Source organism: Drosophila melanogaster, chromosome 2R (assembly GCF_000001215.4).
Source record: "Drosophila melanogaster chromosome 2R".
Taxonomy (NCBI): domain Eukaryota; kingdom Metazoa; phylum Arthropoda; class Insecta; order Diptera; family Drosophilidae; genus Drosophila; species Drosophila melanogaster.
Genome location: NT_033778.4, coordinates 21,281,048 through 21,295,634, shown reverse-complemented (window position 1 = coordinate 21,295,634; position 14,587 = coordinate 21,281,048). Strand labels below are relative to the sequence as shown.

Here is a 14,587-nt window from a genome sequence, read left to right as displayed (position 1 = left end):
GGTGGCGTTACCAGACTACTTACCATCCCGAATCTCCTAAATAAACCAAAACGCCTGTTACAGCGCCAAAAGTCGCGACATCTTAATTAAAAACATTAATAAAATTGTTAAAATGTCCAGCAGCAAACTAAGTCCCCGGGAATCTGGAGCCTATATCGTAGAAAATGCCAAGCATGTTCGTATTCTGCCTGCAGGCATTGAGAAACTGACCCAGGAAATCGTAAAAGGCCTAATAGAAAAACGCATTGCTGTGGAAAACTTCTCGCAGCACGAATTACATCCCAATCCAAATCAGCCGGAGGATTATTCCAAAGCAGCCGACTGGGTCTTTGTGTTGGACACCCTGAACTTTTGCTTTTGGACCCCCAGTGAGTAATTGATATTTATAGCAGCATCCACTATCTTCAATGGTAATCTTCCGCAGATAACTACACCAAATATAAGGTCGATGGCTATACCGGCTACTTTGCGCTGTGTGCTGCGATTAAGAGAGCCATCAAGGAAGGCGTGGATGTGATCAATCCCAAGTTCTATTCCCAGATTGATCTGAAAACCGTGGAGAACATTTTCCGCTCTGACGATGGCGAGACAGTGATTCCGCTGCTCCAAAAGCGTCTGGAATCGCTCCATGAAGTGGGAAAAGTTCTGATCGACAAGTACGACGGCAGTTTTGAGAATGTTATCAAGAAGGCGGAGAAATCGGCAGTTCGCTTGCTGGATCTCGTTGTGGAGGAGTTTCCCTGTTTTCGCGATGAGGCTGAGTTTGCTGGAAAGCGAGTTTCCATCCTAAAACGAGCGCAAATCCTAGTGGGCGATGTGTGGTCCTGCTACAGAGGTCAGGGACTTGGGTTCTTTAATGACATCGATCAGATAACCATGTTCGCTGACTACCGAATTCCCCAGGTGCTAGTGCACTTCGGCAGTTTGGAGTACACCAGTGAGCTAATGGAGTTCCTAAAGACGGATACTATTCTGGAGAACGGCGATCCCCGAGAGGTGGAGATACGCGGCGCATCTATATACATCATCGAACAAGTTAGGGATGCTGTGGTGAAGATACTCAAGGAGCAGCACCCCGAAATCTCACTGGACAACGTCAACTCCATTGTGATCGACCAATATCTGTGGGACTACCGGCGTCGGCACAATGCCGACCTGGAGCACATTCCCTTCCACAAGGTGCTGAGCATCTACTACTAACGACGGCAACACAAATAAAGACGGTTCTTTGTTAAACTGAATTGTCCTTTAATTATCCACACGCGGGGCAATCATCTACAGAGTAACAGGCTTTGGCTTGCCCTTCTGGGAAGCGATGCGCTCGTTGTAGCGCTTCACGGACTCCTCGCGGGAAAGGTTTCCCTTGCGTGCGTAGCGCTGGTTGATCAGAAATTTCACATCCATCTAAAGACGGGAAGGTTGTTAAAATCAACTCTAGATGCTAACTAAATATGCATATTTTTGAATACTTACACCCAGAGTGGACTCGTGGCGTTTGCGCAGCGGGCGCTTGATGCCATTACGATGGGCCTTCTTGTTCTGGTTGTGATTTGTGTGGTTCTTGGACTTGGCCATCTTAAACTACTCCGGGTATCCAAAGATTCGTTGATGGGGCGGCACATGAAAACAGAAAAAATGTTCGCCATTATAATTTTAGCTTGGGGTTAACACTTGGAGTTCACTTTTAGCCAACGCCAGTTGAACAAAAAGCCAACAACTGTTGAAATTTTCGTTGCATTTCTCGTGTATTAGGCACCTACGTTTTTCGCACACTGGAATTCCTAGCTGCAATTGAAGATATTATAAATAAAAATAGCCAATTGGAAAAACGCGGAGCACACTTACGGAAACGCGATGGAAAAGAAGGGAAAGCCAGAGAGGCTGTCATAGAGCGCAGAAAAGGGACTAAATAACGCCAACCACGTGAAGATATCGTGCTGTTATCTGCGTGCTGTTAGGCGCACTTGCTTCCATCTCCAATGTAAGAAACGTAAACAACTTTGAAAAGTAAATATTCGAGTTTGAGAAAAAGATCCACTAAAGTCAAATAATGAGATTATACGGTACAAAAATCTTAACAATAATTACTCTGTTTTACTCTGTAAAATAAAATTTGCTAAGATTAAAAAAATACTGAGGTAAAATATAAAACTATCGCATAGTTAATACTAACGCGTTGTCGACTTTACGCTTATGCTTGTTTTTGTTTTCATTGCGTAGGTAAACAAAGTGTTCAAAAAACAAATTTATTATATTGTTATAATATCGAAACAACATGCCACTGACTGCGGAGAGTGCCGCCCAACAGATTCAGGTAAAGATGTTAACAATAAATGTCGATATATACTATATTTATATGGCATTTACAGGATCGCCTGAAGGACATTCAACAAAACATTCACAATGTGGACGAGGAGCGTCGTCGTGCGGAAAACTCCATTGCTAGTCTGGTGCGATCTCTGCACGCCACCAATCAGAAGGTTAAGCCCCTGCTCAAGGCCAGTTTAACGGAGGCTGCGCAGGAGGAGGCCACAATCCGAGCCGCACTGGCGAAAATCCACGAGATTCGAAGCATTCGCAATGAGAGGCGCATCCAAGGTGGGTTAGTGATGGGATGTATAAACAGGATTTAATCTCGCATATTCCACAGCTCGCAACGCTGGAAATAAGGAGGCCATTCGACGGGGCGCCCTTATGAAAATGGTGCAGCTCTCAGCGCAAACGTTGCCGTTATTCGTTGGCAAACTAGGAGAACGAGCACCAGCTCTATGTGGAGCCATTCCCGCCGAGGGGAACTATGTGGCCAAGGTAAGCATTCATTTTGATTGGACAAAGAAGCTGGGATGATGATCTGACTAATCGGACGCCACTGTATAGGTTGGCGACAATGTTGCCGCATTAGCTAAGGGAATTGATGAGGAGGAGAACTGGATCCTGGCGGAAGTGGTGCAGTTCCTTCACCGTCAAAACAAATACGACGTAATTGACATTGACGAGGAGCAAAAGGATCGCCATGTGCTGAGCAAGCGAAAGGTCATCCCACTGCCTCTAATGCGTGCAAATCCTGAGACCGATGGTCACGCCCTCTTCCCCAAGGACACAGTGGTAATGGCGCTATATCCACAGACCACCTGTTTCTACAAGGCCATTGTCCATCGCCTGCCGCAAACCGCCACCGAGGATTACGAGGTGCTATTCGAGGATTCATCGTACACGAATGGCTATGCCGAACCCTTGCCGGTCGCACAGCGCTATGTGATTGCATATCGTCCAACGAAAAAGGGGGCTGGCAGTGGCAGCGGGAATCTATCATCAGCATAAAAAATGTATTATCTTAACTTTAAGAATTAAATGTAATTGTAATAATAGCTCCAATTAAAATTGTATTCAATTCACAATAGACTGGTTTCTGTCTGGAATAAGAAGAAAGTAATTTCAGGGTGGTATTTTAATACCGGATTTTTTGGAGAACGGTTACATTGATTTCCTAAAAAAAATAAATAGACTTTAAAGTTTGTAGGAAAACAAAGGGGAAAGGCAGGCTTATAAGATGAGTAAAACGAGCTTAGCGACGCAGACCAATGGCACGGCGGAAAATGGAAACTGTTTTGATATCCTCAAAGTGTCTAATTTGTTCGAAACCAGCCTTCTGGACGAGGATGACGTACAATTAGACGCATACTTGGCAGCCTACGAGGAAATAATGAAGTAAACTGAGTGATTATGATGTTTATGTTTTTTAGTGGTGCTCTATTGGGCTTTCGGTGTTCATTAGGTTCTTCCAGCTCATGGGCAGTGTCTTCAGTTTTGTCAGCAGCGATGTGCGCAGTAAAATAGATATCTTATACGCCCTGAGAGCCAAGGACGCGGAGGAGCAGGAACACTTTAATACCTTCAGAACCATGCTGGATTACGAGAAGGAGGCCCAGTTGCTTACTCAGAAGGGTTACGTGTCTGGCAGTCGAACGCTGCTACGTCTTCATCGCGGTCTTGGTGAGCGTTATGCGCATATAACTGCCACAGTGGCTAATTGATTGGTTTCTTCTTATCTAGACTTTGTCTACGAGTTTCTCAATCGGATCCAGGCGATACCCGACGACCAAAAGACTGTGGACGTGTGCAAGGAGGCCTACGATGACACCCTGGGCAAGCATCACTCATTCCTCATCCGCAAAGGAGCGCGCCTGGCTATGTACGCGATGCCCACTAGGGGAGATCTTCTCAAGAAAGTGTGCTCCGATGTCGAGGCGGCCAAAGAGAACCTGCCTTCCATGCTGAAGCATATGAGAACCAACTACGATCGCACAGAAGACCTCTACACGCTATACGATCTACACAGCCTGCCTTAGAATCCATACATACATAATCCATATCTATACATCTGGGGCATTCAAAAGATCTGATAGAGTGATAAATACCAAAGTTTCCCTACTTTACCCTAGCCAGAAAAGATGCCTATAATATGATATTATACCATACTTTTATAATATGCTTTTGTACTGTATCTAACTCTCTATCAGATCTGGTGTCTACCCCGGCGTAGATTATGTAGCTAAAATTTTCTGTATTGATTGTGTAACTGCAAGTATTCGTTTCCTAAGACGTAAGTTTTAATTTTGCATTTTGAATTGCCTGCAATCGCTCATCTATCGCCTTGTCCACAGGCTGTGCAATATTTCCAAAATCCCCCGTATTTTAACGCCATTAAAGCTTTAGTCATGAATGAAAACTTGTCTTATCTCTGGGTGTATTGAACTTGGTCAACCTGGACAAACATAGTTTCTCGTGCCAGTTCCAAATATAACAGCATAATAAGCGATCCCGATTAGATAAGCTGCTGGGGGAATGCTACCTCATAAAAAACCCACTTCGGATACAAATGGCTTGGCGTATCTGCTTGTGATTATGGTCCAAGACAAAGACCGCTAAAACTCCCCTATATCTCCAGAATCCAGTCAAGATATATGGCCATTTGGGCTTAGCGAGCTAACTTTTGGAGCGCAAATTGCAGTAATGGCCGCCGTTTCAATTGCAGTCTAATTGCGCTATCGATTACGCCTTAGTCACTATCACTACGTATCACTATCAAAAGCGGTGAACTCTCAAAAAACGTGTTGAGTTGGCCACTTTATCGCCGTTTGGACAGGCGTTGTGCCAAGTGCAAACCGTAGAAGATGGTGGTTCTCCGGACAAATAATCCACAGACGTCACTGCTCCGTCTGTGAGTGCTGAAGTCGTTAAAAGCGCCTTCGACCGTCCGTTTTGGGGCATATTCAATCCGTCTGGCGCCGCGAGCATATGGAGCCATGGATGCTTCTAAGCAGTCGAGTCCGAAAAGAGAGAGTAATCCGTTTATCAAGGCCAATATAATCTCTAAGTGGCTGTTCCTGTGAGTCGTCAATATTTTTTTTTTATTGGTGAAAAGTGAAAATCTCTGCGGAAACGATGGTCATGGTCAATCAGTGAATAGTTTACAACTCGCGATAAGGATAGTGCTAATTGTTGCTAATAAGTGCTGATAAACAACATCTCCGAAAAGTTTAAGCAAAAAAGTTAAGATACTTGTAATGCCCAGAAGTCAGCTTTGGAATATCTTTTTCAAAACTCATTAAGTGATAATGGTTATTTTTAACCCATAGTTTCCACATGAGATTTCGGTCATAAATCGGAATTTCGCGATATTGATTGACCATTGACTGTTGGGCAGTCACGTAGTAATGCCCTGGATCAGACATGCCATTTGCAAGTCGCCTACCTTGGAGATACTTTGATAAGATATTGAACGACTTATCATTTTTCCTCCTTCAGATGGATGCACAGTGTTTTTCGGAAGGGCAGGCGGGAGGAGTTGGACGCGAGTAAGCTGTACGAACACCTGCCCAGTTTCGATAGTGAGTCCTTGACCAGAAACCTACAGCCCCACTGGGAGAAGGAGTCCAAGAAGAAAAATCCGAGTCTTATGCGGCTGATCTTTAAGGTCTACGGATGGCAGTTTGTTCCCGTTTGCATTTTATATTCTCTGTTGGAAATGGCTATTCAGTGAGTACAGAATCTAAATATACTTCCGGAAATCACAGCAATCTCACTTTTCACTTCCGCTTTAATTGCAGTTCCTTCCAGCCTTTGCTGCTCGGAGGATTGATCTCCTACTTCGCCTACGGCCAGACGACGGTGACCAAGGAGAGTGCCTATCTGTACGCCATGGGCATTGTCCTGTGCTCGCTGGTCACCTCCCTAGTGTTTCACCCATTTATGTTCTACGTATTCGCGGTGGGAACGCGGGTCAGATTGGCCTGTGCCGGCCTGGTCTACCGGAAATGTCTGCGCGCCTCGGCGAGCAGTGGCGAAGGACTTGGAGGCCAGGCCATTTCGGTGATGTCCATCGATCTCTCGCAGTTCGACTTGACTTTTTACTTCTTTCACGACCTGTGGAAGGGTCCCGTGGAGGCCTGTATCTTTGGCTACTTGATGACCCGCCAGGTGGGCTGGACATCACTGATTGGAATCGCCTTCATTGTGATATTGATACCCCTGCAAGCCTGGGCCGCCAAGGCTTCTGCTAGTTTCGGCACCCGATCCGCCAAGCATCGGGATGCACGGGTAAAGCTCATGAACGAGATCATCGGTGCCATCCAAGTGATTAAGATGTATGCGTGGGAGAAGTCCTTTGGACGCCTGATTGCCGCAGTAAGGCAGTCGGAGGTAAAGGCCATCCGAGGATCCATGAGCATATACGCCGCCCTGCAGTGCACCAATATGATCTCCAAGATATCGCTTTTCCTGAGTCTGGTGGCCTACGTGTATGTGGGTGACCTTGTGACGGCCAAGAAGGTGTTCATTCTGTCTTCCTACTACGGCTTACTCAATGATTCATTGCTGCACTACTGGCCCATGGCCATCACCACTTGGGCTCAGACTCTGGTCAGTGCGCGTCGAGTAGTGGAGTTCCTGCTGCAAGTGGAGAAGCCGACGGAGGAGTCCTGCTGCCGAGACAATCCCGGACTGGAGTTGGATGCAGAGAAACCGAAACCAGCACAGAGTGGGCGGCTCCACTGCGTACAAAGTGAGACTAAGTGCTTAAGTTTCCGAAAAGTGAGCGCGAGTTGGGACAAGCCGAGCATAAAGCAACCTAGGAAGCCACATATTGAGGGTATCTCCTTTCACATCAACGCAGGCCAGTTTGTGGGCATTGTGGGTAATGTGGGCTCCGGAAAGAGCACCCTTCTTCATGCCATTCTCGGTGAGATCGAGCTCATGCAGGGACGAGTTGAGGTTCATGGCAGGATTAGCTATGCCGCCCAACAGCCGTGGGTATTCCAGGGCAGCATCAGGGAGAACATCCTGTTTGTGGAGCAATACGAGGAGAAGCGATACCGAGCAGTGGTCCATGCGTGTCAGTTGGACAGAGATTTGGAACTACTGCCACGCGGTGATGCCACCGTTGTGGGTGAGCGAGGAATCAGCCTGAGTGGTGGCCAAAAGGCCAGGATTGCGCTAGCCAGAGCAGTGTACCGCCAGGCGGATATCTACCTATTCGACGATCCTCTGGCCGCCGTTGATGCCCAGGTGGGTAAGCTGCTGATGGACAAGTGCTTCCACCGATTGCTGGATGGCAAAATGCGCATTCTAGTCACTCATCATGTCCAGTTGCTCAAGAGTGTGGATCAACTGCTGCTGTTGGAGGGAGGAAAGCTCACCCAGCAGGGTAGCTATGAGGAACTTAAGGACGTTATCACCCACCATGCTGCTCTGGATCTGGAGGCCATCGAGGCGGATAAGCAGCAAGTGAAGCGTGTGCTCAGCCAGGTGGACAGGACGTCAAAGCAGCTAAGCAAGGGAGAAGAAAAGGATCCTGCCACCATCCAGGATGAGAATGGCAATGCCGAACAGCAACTTCAGGGTGCCGTGAGCTACGATACCTATAAGGCTTACTTTCGGGCTCTTGGCGCTCCATTCCTGGTCTGTTTGGTGCTCTCCATGTTTGTCCTGGCCCGAGGATGCCAGGCCGTCATGGACATTTTCATCTCACGATGGGCCACTTGGGAGGAGGATAGAGGGTATGATTCGGTGGATGACTATGAAGCCACTCGCACCAAAATGGTTATCTGGTATACGGTGCTCCTGTTGCTCACTTTGGCATTGTTCCTGCTGCGCACCTTTGGATTCTTCTTCATGTGCCTGCGCATCTCATTGACATTGCACGATCAGCTCTACCATGGGATAATCCGCGCCTGGATGTACTTCTTCAATGCTAATCCATCTGGGAGAGTGCTCAATCGATTCTCCAGCGACATACAGAATGTAGATGTGAATCTGCCACAGGCTATGATGGATTCCCTTCAAGTAAGTACACCTAGCTCAACCACTTCTTCTTTAGTCTCATGCAATTCTTAATCTTGTCCCTTAGTTCCTGGTAGATGTGGTGGCTGTGCTGGTGATCGTGGCCATCGCCAACTATTGGCTGCTCATCCCAGCAGCCATTATGGTTATACTATTGTATTTCTGCCGTGCCCTCTATATAGGCGCCAGTCGAAGTCTGAAGAGGATTGAGAGCTTAAGTAGGTTCAAATTTATCAGAATAATCTAGCCTTACTAACTTTTCTCATTTAACTTAAAAGCACGCAGTCCCATCTACTCGCACACAAACCAAACCTTCCATGGACACTCGACCATTAGGTCCATGGACGCCATGCCGCAGCTGGAACAGACTTTCCATGGCCACCAGAACACAAACTCCTCTGCCCTTTTTCTTTATGTAAGCGCCAACAGGGCGTTTTCCTTCTGGACCGATCTGATTTGCGTGATCTATATCCTGGCGGTGACCTTTAGCTTTCTGGTTATCAATCAGAGCTTCTACAGCGGTGATGTGGGTCTGGCCATCACCCAGTCCATGACATTGGTGATTATGTGCCAGTGGGGAATGCGCCAGACTGCCGAGATGGAGAACAATATGACCAGCGTGGAACGTGTGCTAGAGTACGCCCAGACGCCATCGGAGCCACCACTTGAGAGTCCAAAGAGTGTGAATCTTGCAGCTGAATGGCCGCAAGCGGGTCACCTTCGATTCCAGGATCTTCGCATGAGATATTCCCCGGGAGACGAGGATATTCTTAGAGGACTGAACTTTGAATCCCAGCCCATGGAAAAGATTGGCATTGTGGGACGTACTGGAGCGGGAAAATCCTCTATAATTCAAGCTCTATTCCGATTGGCTCTTAATGAGGGAACCATCGAGATCGATGGACTGGACATTGGTAAACTGGGTCTCCACGACCTGCGAAGTAGAATCTCGATTATCCCACAAGATCCGGTTCTGTTCTCTGGAACACTGCGCTTCAATCTGGATCCATTTGATGAAAAAAGCGACGAGTCCCTGTGGAGTGCATTGGATGACGTCAAACTGAAGAAGCATGTTGCCTCATTGGAAGGAGGTCTCTCCTGTCGCATGCAGGACGGTGGCTCCAACTTCAGCATGGGTCAGAGGCAGCTGGTCTGCTTGGCCAGAGCCATTCTACGACAGAATCGAGTTCTGGTCATGGACGAAGCAACTGCAAATGTGGATACAGAGTAGGTTCTTAAGATATTATTTTCATTTTTTTCGTAATTAACACTTTATCTCTTAGAACTGATATCCTGATCCAAGAAACCATCCAGACCAAGTTTGCTGAGTGCACGGTTCTAACGATCGCTCACAGATTGCACACTGTGATGGACAATGACAGCGTCCTGGTCATGGATGCTGGCCAGATTGTGGAGTTCGGAGCACCTCACAAGCTCCTGCAGCGCAAGGATGGAGCCCTTCTTAAGCTCGTCAATCAGAACGATGCGACCACCGTAAAGTTCCTCAAGAGGATTGCATCAGAGAGTTATATGCGCCGCAACAGAAGAGACTCCTTGACCATTTCCGAAGAATGAGCAAGGATCGCCAGCGGAAGCAGGATTTAACTTAAGCATCGCCATTGAGAAATTGTACTGCCGCGGAGAACAGTCAAATTCGGTTTTATTGGTACGAAAAGTGTACGATAAAGTGTATTTACATAGCAGTAGAATTACGCTAGTACTAATGATAGTTCGGCACTTAAAACGAGGAGACTCTGACACACGCGCGCACACACAAGATTACAACATAGATGTATGTATATATATATATATATATATATGTATGTAGGTAATATATCAAAATTGTAAACTTGATGGATAGCCTAAGATGATGGTAAACATTCCATTTAAAATAACATTAGGTATTGACATGTATGGGTAAAACTAGGATCAGAAACACTCTGATATGCTCTCGAATGAAAAGAAAACGTTCTTTATGTTAGCTATACAAATGCTATGGTATGTACAGAGAACGCTAGAAACAAAAATATATATATGGTCAAACCACATCCGCTTCAGCTTCTTCCTGCTATTCAATCCGAATACGATGCGATGCACGACGCAGTGCAGCGAACTCCTTGAAGACCAGTCGCCCCAGCAGCACCATGGCAATGATGTCGGCAGCGATGAGCATGTGGAAGACATACTGCCATCCGGCGGTGGAGATAAGGCCGGCAAGCAGTGGACCAACTGCCGCTCCGATTGACCCAGTACCATCGATAATGGCCGTCACCGTGGCCAGAGCATTGGCATTTCCCTCCAAGGAGCTGTGCTGGCCCAGCTCTGCACTTACAGAGGTTGTAATCAGGGCATATGGTCCGTTCACAAAGATGCCGACCACAATCAAGAGCACTATGCTGATTGTCATCGACAATGCACCATATTGTTGATACATCAGCAGCTGAAACGAATACATGTTCCTAGTAATGGTTTCTGTGGCTTGTCTAGAGTACTTACAATGGGCGAGGCAACGAACAACATGCCTGTGCAGACGGTGGCCGACATTCCGCTCACATCTGATAGATAGCCCGCAGCTATTGCACCCAAAATACCACCCACATCGAAAAGAGTGGACAAATCAGCGGACAGTTCTGGACCCAATGTGCCTGCATAAGAGGAATCGCTTTATTGACTGTTTTGTATACTATTTTCTGGGCACTTACTGGATTTTTGTATGTAAAGTGGCAGCCAGTACATGAAGGTGTAGCTCACCAGCTTGGTAAAGAACAAACACAGCGAAAACTCTACCACACCGGGTATGAATAAAGCATCGATCAGACTGATGGGACGTCCGCGACCCCTTGGCACCGCCTCTGGTTGAGATCGTGGAAGGATTGGAGTACGTTCGGTGGGAGCAGATCTATAGTTGATTTCCTAAAATAAAATAAGACGAATTTTTAAACTATTTAAAATGGAGTGGCGTGCAAAGCGCAAGATTTACATAAGCAAAAATGGCAGACATAACAAGAAAACCATGGAAATAGTCATGCACTTACAGTTCTCGAAGTTTCGTACCCAAAACTGATCACACACTAACGCCGAGCAAAGTACGTTTTTGAAATCATAATTGCAACATATTGGGAGACCGGGTGTAATGTACATCGCATGCGGAACATCAATGAAAAATCTGAATCTGATACTTACCGCATCGTTATGGCGCACCTGCTCCTCGTCGTCCTGTTCCACATCAGACTCGTTGGCCACGCGACGCTCATGCTGTCCGGCTTGTGGATAACAGCCCACAATCTCCGGCTGATCCACTAGGAAAAGGAAGAGTAAAAATCCAACGGCTGCAATGATAATGCCGGGTACCACAAACGACAGCGCCCAATCGGATTCCACATAATGCGCCGCTATCAGCGTGCCAAGAATGTTTCCAATAGACGTATGACTGTTCCATATACCAAAAATGAGCCCGCGTTTCGACTTTCCAAACCAACGACCCACGAGGGCCACTACACCTGGCCATCCGGTCGTCTGGAAGATGCCAGCGAATATTTGCACTATTATGAAATACCACAAACTATGGATATTGGAGGTGCGAGCAATGCCGAACATGTAAGTGAACACTCCGGTGAGGATCATGCCCATGGACAAGAAGTATCGCAGGGAAACGCGTTCCGCCACGAAACCAGAAGCGAACATAGCGATGGCATAGGAGAAGAGGAAGGCCGAGTCCAGCATTCCAAAGAGTGTGGTGGCATCGGGAACATCTGTAAATTGGCCACTTGTTTATAGGGTAACACGTTAGAAGTGTTAAGGGAAGAACTAACCAAAGGGCGCATATCCACAATCCTGACCCGATGCAGCCAGCGCTGTGGAACAGTTTCCTTGCAGCACCGACTTGACTACGGAGATGGGCTTGCGGCACATGTGATAGCAGGCGTAGGCCAGGAAAGTTAGCACAAACACTGACATCTTGTAGCTGAAATAGACATAATATCAATATCTACCCAATATAGTTATTCATAATATGGGGTCAACTTAACGCTCAGCACTCATTTGCAATGAAATCTTATATTTAGAAGTTATCGCATACTCACAGCAAATCTCTGCGGGCATGGAAGCGGGTGCAGCATTGTCGGGACAGCCGCTGCACAGCCCGGATGCCGAATGGCACGTCGTTGTAGTTATTGCTCATCTTTCGCGTTCTGCCCAATCCCAGTGAAGCTCTCATCGACCGGCGCGGACAGTGGGCGAGGTGCAAGTGCTGCTCGTCCAGGTGGCTGGGTTCCCGAATCCGTTTCGGTTGCGAGTAATGCCAGCTACCTAAAAGAACAATGATCAACAGGTAGGTGGTGAGTGATGTGGTGACTCAGTTCGAGATACATTTTCGGCTTTAAGGGGTGGAAGGTGCAGGTACAGCGGAGTGGGTTGCGGTTTCTGCTGAGGTCGCGGATAAAATTTCCGAACTTATCACCATACATATGTTTCTGCTCCCCAGTTTTCTTGTTTACGTCGTCGTTCCGCTCAAACAATGAAGCTTCGTATCGCAGTCGTAAAACGAAATGCGTTTCCGCTGGCTTTACTATTCTGCTGCGTTGGCGAAAAATATTCAACTTAGATAGTGTTTTGCCGTTTGTGATAAGAAACCGCACGTTTTTTATCTCAACGAACGCCGATCGTTTTATTCCTATACTGTTATCATAGAAGTCTCTTGTTTTTAACGTAATCCATCAATGTTTATTTACTTTTCTGTTCACTTGTCCTCATCAATTTACAGAGTATTTCATAGTCGACGCTTGTCGGATTTCTAAGTCTTTGTTTGTTGTCGCCACCAGATGGAATTTCTTGCGGAATCTAACAGATTGCTTGGGAATAAACACGGCGACATTGAAAAACAGCTTTAGCCACTTAATATTACCGTTAAACACACACTAAACAGCTGCAGTAAACATTACTCCGTCGGAAAATAACAAAATAAAGGTGGAGAAACATCGACTGCTGCCCGCGACTATCGATATGTGCTGCCAGTGTGACCACAGATGCTACGTCTTGTATATTTTAGTATGTTTCCAGAGCGGTATTGCTGGTTTAATTTTCTAAACTGCAGTTATATTTGAAAATTGCATTTGAATAATAATTACTTCAAGAGATCCTTTCTCCTTGGCTGTTTTGTATATATGTATATTTGTATTGAATCTGTGCATTTGCAAGCCACACGTTTAGGTAACGATTGGGATCCACCTACAGCTATAGATTTGGCTTATAAGTTTACTTTAGAAATTAGACGTTGACACTTGATCTCGGAATCGCATTTCCTGAGATCACTGGCTAATTATTTCTTTTGACACGCGACTGAATGAATAAATACAAATTACTCATTGTTGAAATTCCGCTTGTTGACAACAGACTACTAGCAGGGGAAAATACAACAGACCGCGTGCACATCACCTGGCTTTTCAATCAGACTCGACTGAGAGCGGAAAATGCTCTGGATTTTTCCACACTTATACGCTAATTTCCTCCGCTTCCAGTGCGAAAATCAAGGCGGGAAACAAGAACAATTGCAGGTGCTAATAACGGCGGGCAAAAAAACTTTGCCAATAGTATAAAATGTGGGAATTAGCCAAGTTGAACCACACTTAACAACCAGCAGTTCAGCAAAGAACAAGTCGATTTTATATCAGTACTTAAAATCTAAAAAACTTACCATTAAAATGCGTTGCAACAAGGTATGTTCGATTGGCAACCTTTAAAGTATTTGTTGCTAATATATGTATCCATATAATAGATTATTTTCCAACTTATTGCCTGTTTTGTGATCATTGAGCTTGTGCTCGGTTATCCCCAAGATCGTTTCACATCAGCGGAACAGATTCAACAACTAAGTGATGCCAATGAAGGGGATGCTCATCCAGAGATCTCTTCCAGCAGTGAAACCCTTAGAAATTTATACAGATACGAGCGCACTCTGAGCAGATTACGAAGAGCTCTGGAGGAGTTGGCCTATGAGGAGGCGGCCGATGATATGGAACTGGCCGAGATTAATGTTTTCCGGCCACTCTTCCGTTACCGATCTCAGGTGGTGAAGGTGAAGAATCCGCAGCAGCAGTTTGGTTAACTAAACTCTTTAGTCTTAAGATCATCGCCTCATCTAATGTCAATAGATAGTCATATGCCATTGATATCTTTTATACAAACCTAGCCTGTTAAGGAGTAATATAGAACTTATTTATATTGTTAAACATTTAAATATTTTATTGTT

The 14,587-nt window shown here is 46.0% G+C and overlaps 7 protein-coding genes across 14 annotated transcripts; 5 read left to right on the top strand and 2 right to left on the bottom strand.

The window, feature by feature from the left end:
- Positions 1 to 46: 46 nt before the first annotated feature.
- Positions 47 to 1,233, top strand: CG9752 (uncharacterized protein). The gene is made up of 2 exons (NM_137729.3): positions 47 to 368; positions 425 to 1,233. Exons 1-2 carry the CDS (start codon positions 113 to 115, stop codon positions 1,198 to 1,200), a joined length of 1,032 nt encoding a protein of 343 aa, NP_611573.1. The 5' UTR covers positions 47 to 112; the 3' UTR covers positions 1,201 to 1,233.
- Positions 1,231 to 1,867, bottom strand: RpL29 (Ribosomal protein L29). 3 transcript variants are annotated; one of them, NM_057855.6, is made up of 4 exons: positions 1,846 to 1,867; positions 1,761 to 1,785; positions 1,474 to 1,581; positions 1,231 to 1,404 (listed from the first exon to the last, which is right to left on the bottom strand). In NM_057855.6, exons 3-4 carry the CDS (start codon positions 1,573 to 1,575, stop codon positions 1,276 to 1,278), a joined length of 231 nt encoding a protein of 76 aa, NP_477203.1. In that variant the 5' UTR covers positions 1,576 to 1,581; positions 1,761 to 1,785; positions 1,846 to 1,867; the 3' UTR covers positions 1,231 to 1,275. The 3 variants fall into 3 exon arrangements, with proteins under 3 accessions (NP_477203.1, NP_726053.1, NP_726054.1); NM_166437.4 differs by having other exon boundaries at positions 1,761 to 1,867; NM_166438.4 differs by lacking the exon at positions 1,761 to 1,785.
- Positions 1,868 to 1,988: 121 nt separating this feature from the next.
- Positions 1,989 to 3,396, top strand: Sgf29 (SAGA-associated factor 29kDa). Of its 2 annotated transcripts, NM_001299744.1 has the most exons (5): positions 1,989 to 2,138; positions 2,221 to 2,314; positions 2,370 to 2,598; positions 2,651 to 2,808; positions 2,878 to 3,396. In NM_001299744.1, the coding sequence occupies exons 2-5, from the start codon at positions 2,276 to 2,278 to the stop codon at positions 3,319 to 3,321; spliced, it is 870 nt and encodes a 289-aa protein (NP_001286673.1). In that variant the 5' UTR covers positions 1,989 to 2,138; positions 2,221 to 2,275; the 3' UTR covers positions 3,322 to 3,396. The 2 variants fall into 2 exon arrangements, with proteins under 2 accessions (NP_001286673.1, NP_726051.1); NM_166436.3 differs by lacking the exon at positions 1,989 to 2,138 and having other exon boundaries at positions 2,194 to 2,314.
- Positions 3,397 to 3,453: 57 nt separating this feature from the next.
- On the top strand, positions 3,454 to 4,721 carry CG30392 (uncharacterized protein). Of its 2 annotated transcripts, NM_001299743.1 has the most exons (4): positions 3,454 to 3,708; positions 3,776 to 3,993; positions 4,054 to 4,603; positions 4,665 to 4,721. In NM_001299743.1, exons 1-3 carry the CDS (start codon positions 3,551 to 3,553, stop codon positions 4,347 to 4,349), a joined length of 672 nt encoding a protein of 223 aa, NP_001286672.1. In that variant the 5' UTR covers positions 3,454 to 3,550; the 3' UTR covers positions 4,350 to 4,603; positions 4,665 to 4,721. The 2 variants fall into 2 exon arrangements, with proteins under 2 accessions (NP_001286672.1, NP_611572.2); NM_137728.3 differs by having other exon boundaries at positions 4,054 to 4,721.
- Positions 4,722 to 5,291: 570 nt separating this feature from the next.
- On the top strand, positions 5,292 to 10,387 carry CG10505 (uncharacterized protein). Its single transcript, NM_137727.3, has 6 exons — positions 5,292 to 5,389; positions 5,809 to 6,039; positions 6,111 to 8,343; positions 8,408 to 8,558; positions 8,619 to 9,567; positions 9,624 to 10,387. The coding sequence occupies exons 1-6, from the start codon at positions 5,307 to 5,309 to the stop codon at positions 9,913 to 9,915; spliced, it is 3,939 nt and encodes a 1,312-aa protein (NP_611571.2). The 5' UTR covers positions 5,292 to 5,306; the 3' UTR covers positions 9,916 to 10,387.
- Positions 9,956 to 13,337, bottom strand: MFS16 (Major Facilitator Superfamily Transporter 16). 4 transcript variants are annotated; one of them, NM_166434.2, is made up of 7 exons: positions 13,071 to 13,337; positions 12,423 to 12,648; positions 12,153 to 12,304; positions 11,524 to 12,092; positions 11,043 to 11,253; positions 10,837 to 10,985; positions 9,956 to 10,780 (listed from the first exon to the last, which is right to left on the bottom strand). In NM_166434.2, the coding sequence occupies exons 1-7, from the start codon at positions 13,090 to 13,092 to the stop codon at positions 10,409 to 10,411; spliced, it is 1,701 nt and encodes a 566-aa protein (NP_726048.1). In that variant the 5' UTR covers positions 13,093 to 13,337; the 3' UTR covers positions 9,956 to 10,408. The 4 variants fall into 4 exon arrangements, with proteins under 4 accessions (NP_726048.1, NP_611570.3, NP_726049.1 ...); NM_137726.3 differs by having other exon boundaries at positions 13,244 to 13,337; NM_166435.2 differs by having other exon boundaries at positions 12,805 to 13,235.
- A 641-nt stretch (positions 13,338 to 13,978) lies between these two features.
- On the top strand, positions 13,979 to 14,572 carry CG34203 (uncharacterized protein). The gene is made up of 2 exons (NM_001103927.1): positions 13,979 to 14,054; positions 14,114 to 14,572. The coding sequence occupies exons 1-2, from the start codon at positions 14,040 to 14,042 to the stop codon at positions 14,441 to 14,443; spliced, it is 345 nt and encodes a 114-aa protein (NP_001097397.1). The 5' UTR covers positions 13,979 to 14,039; the 3' UTR covers positions 14,444 to 14,572.
- The last annotated feature ends 15 nt before the right edge of the window (positions 14,573 to 14,587 follow it).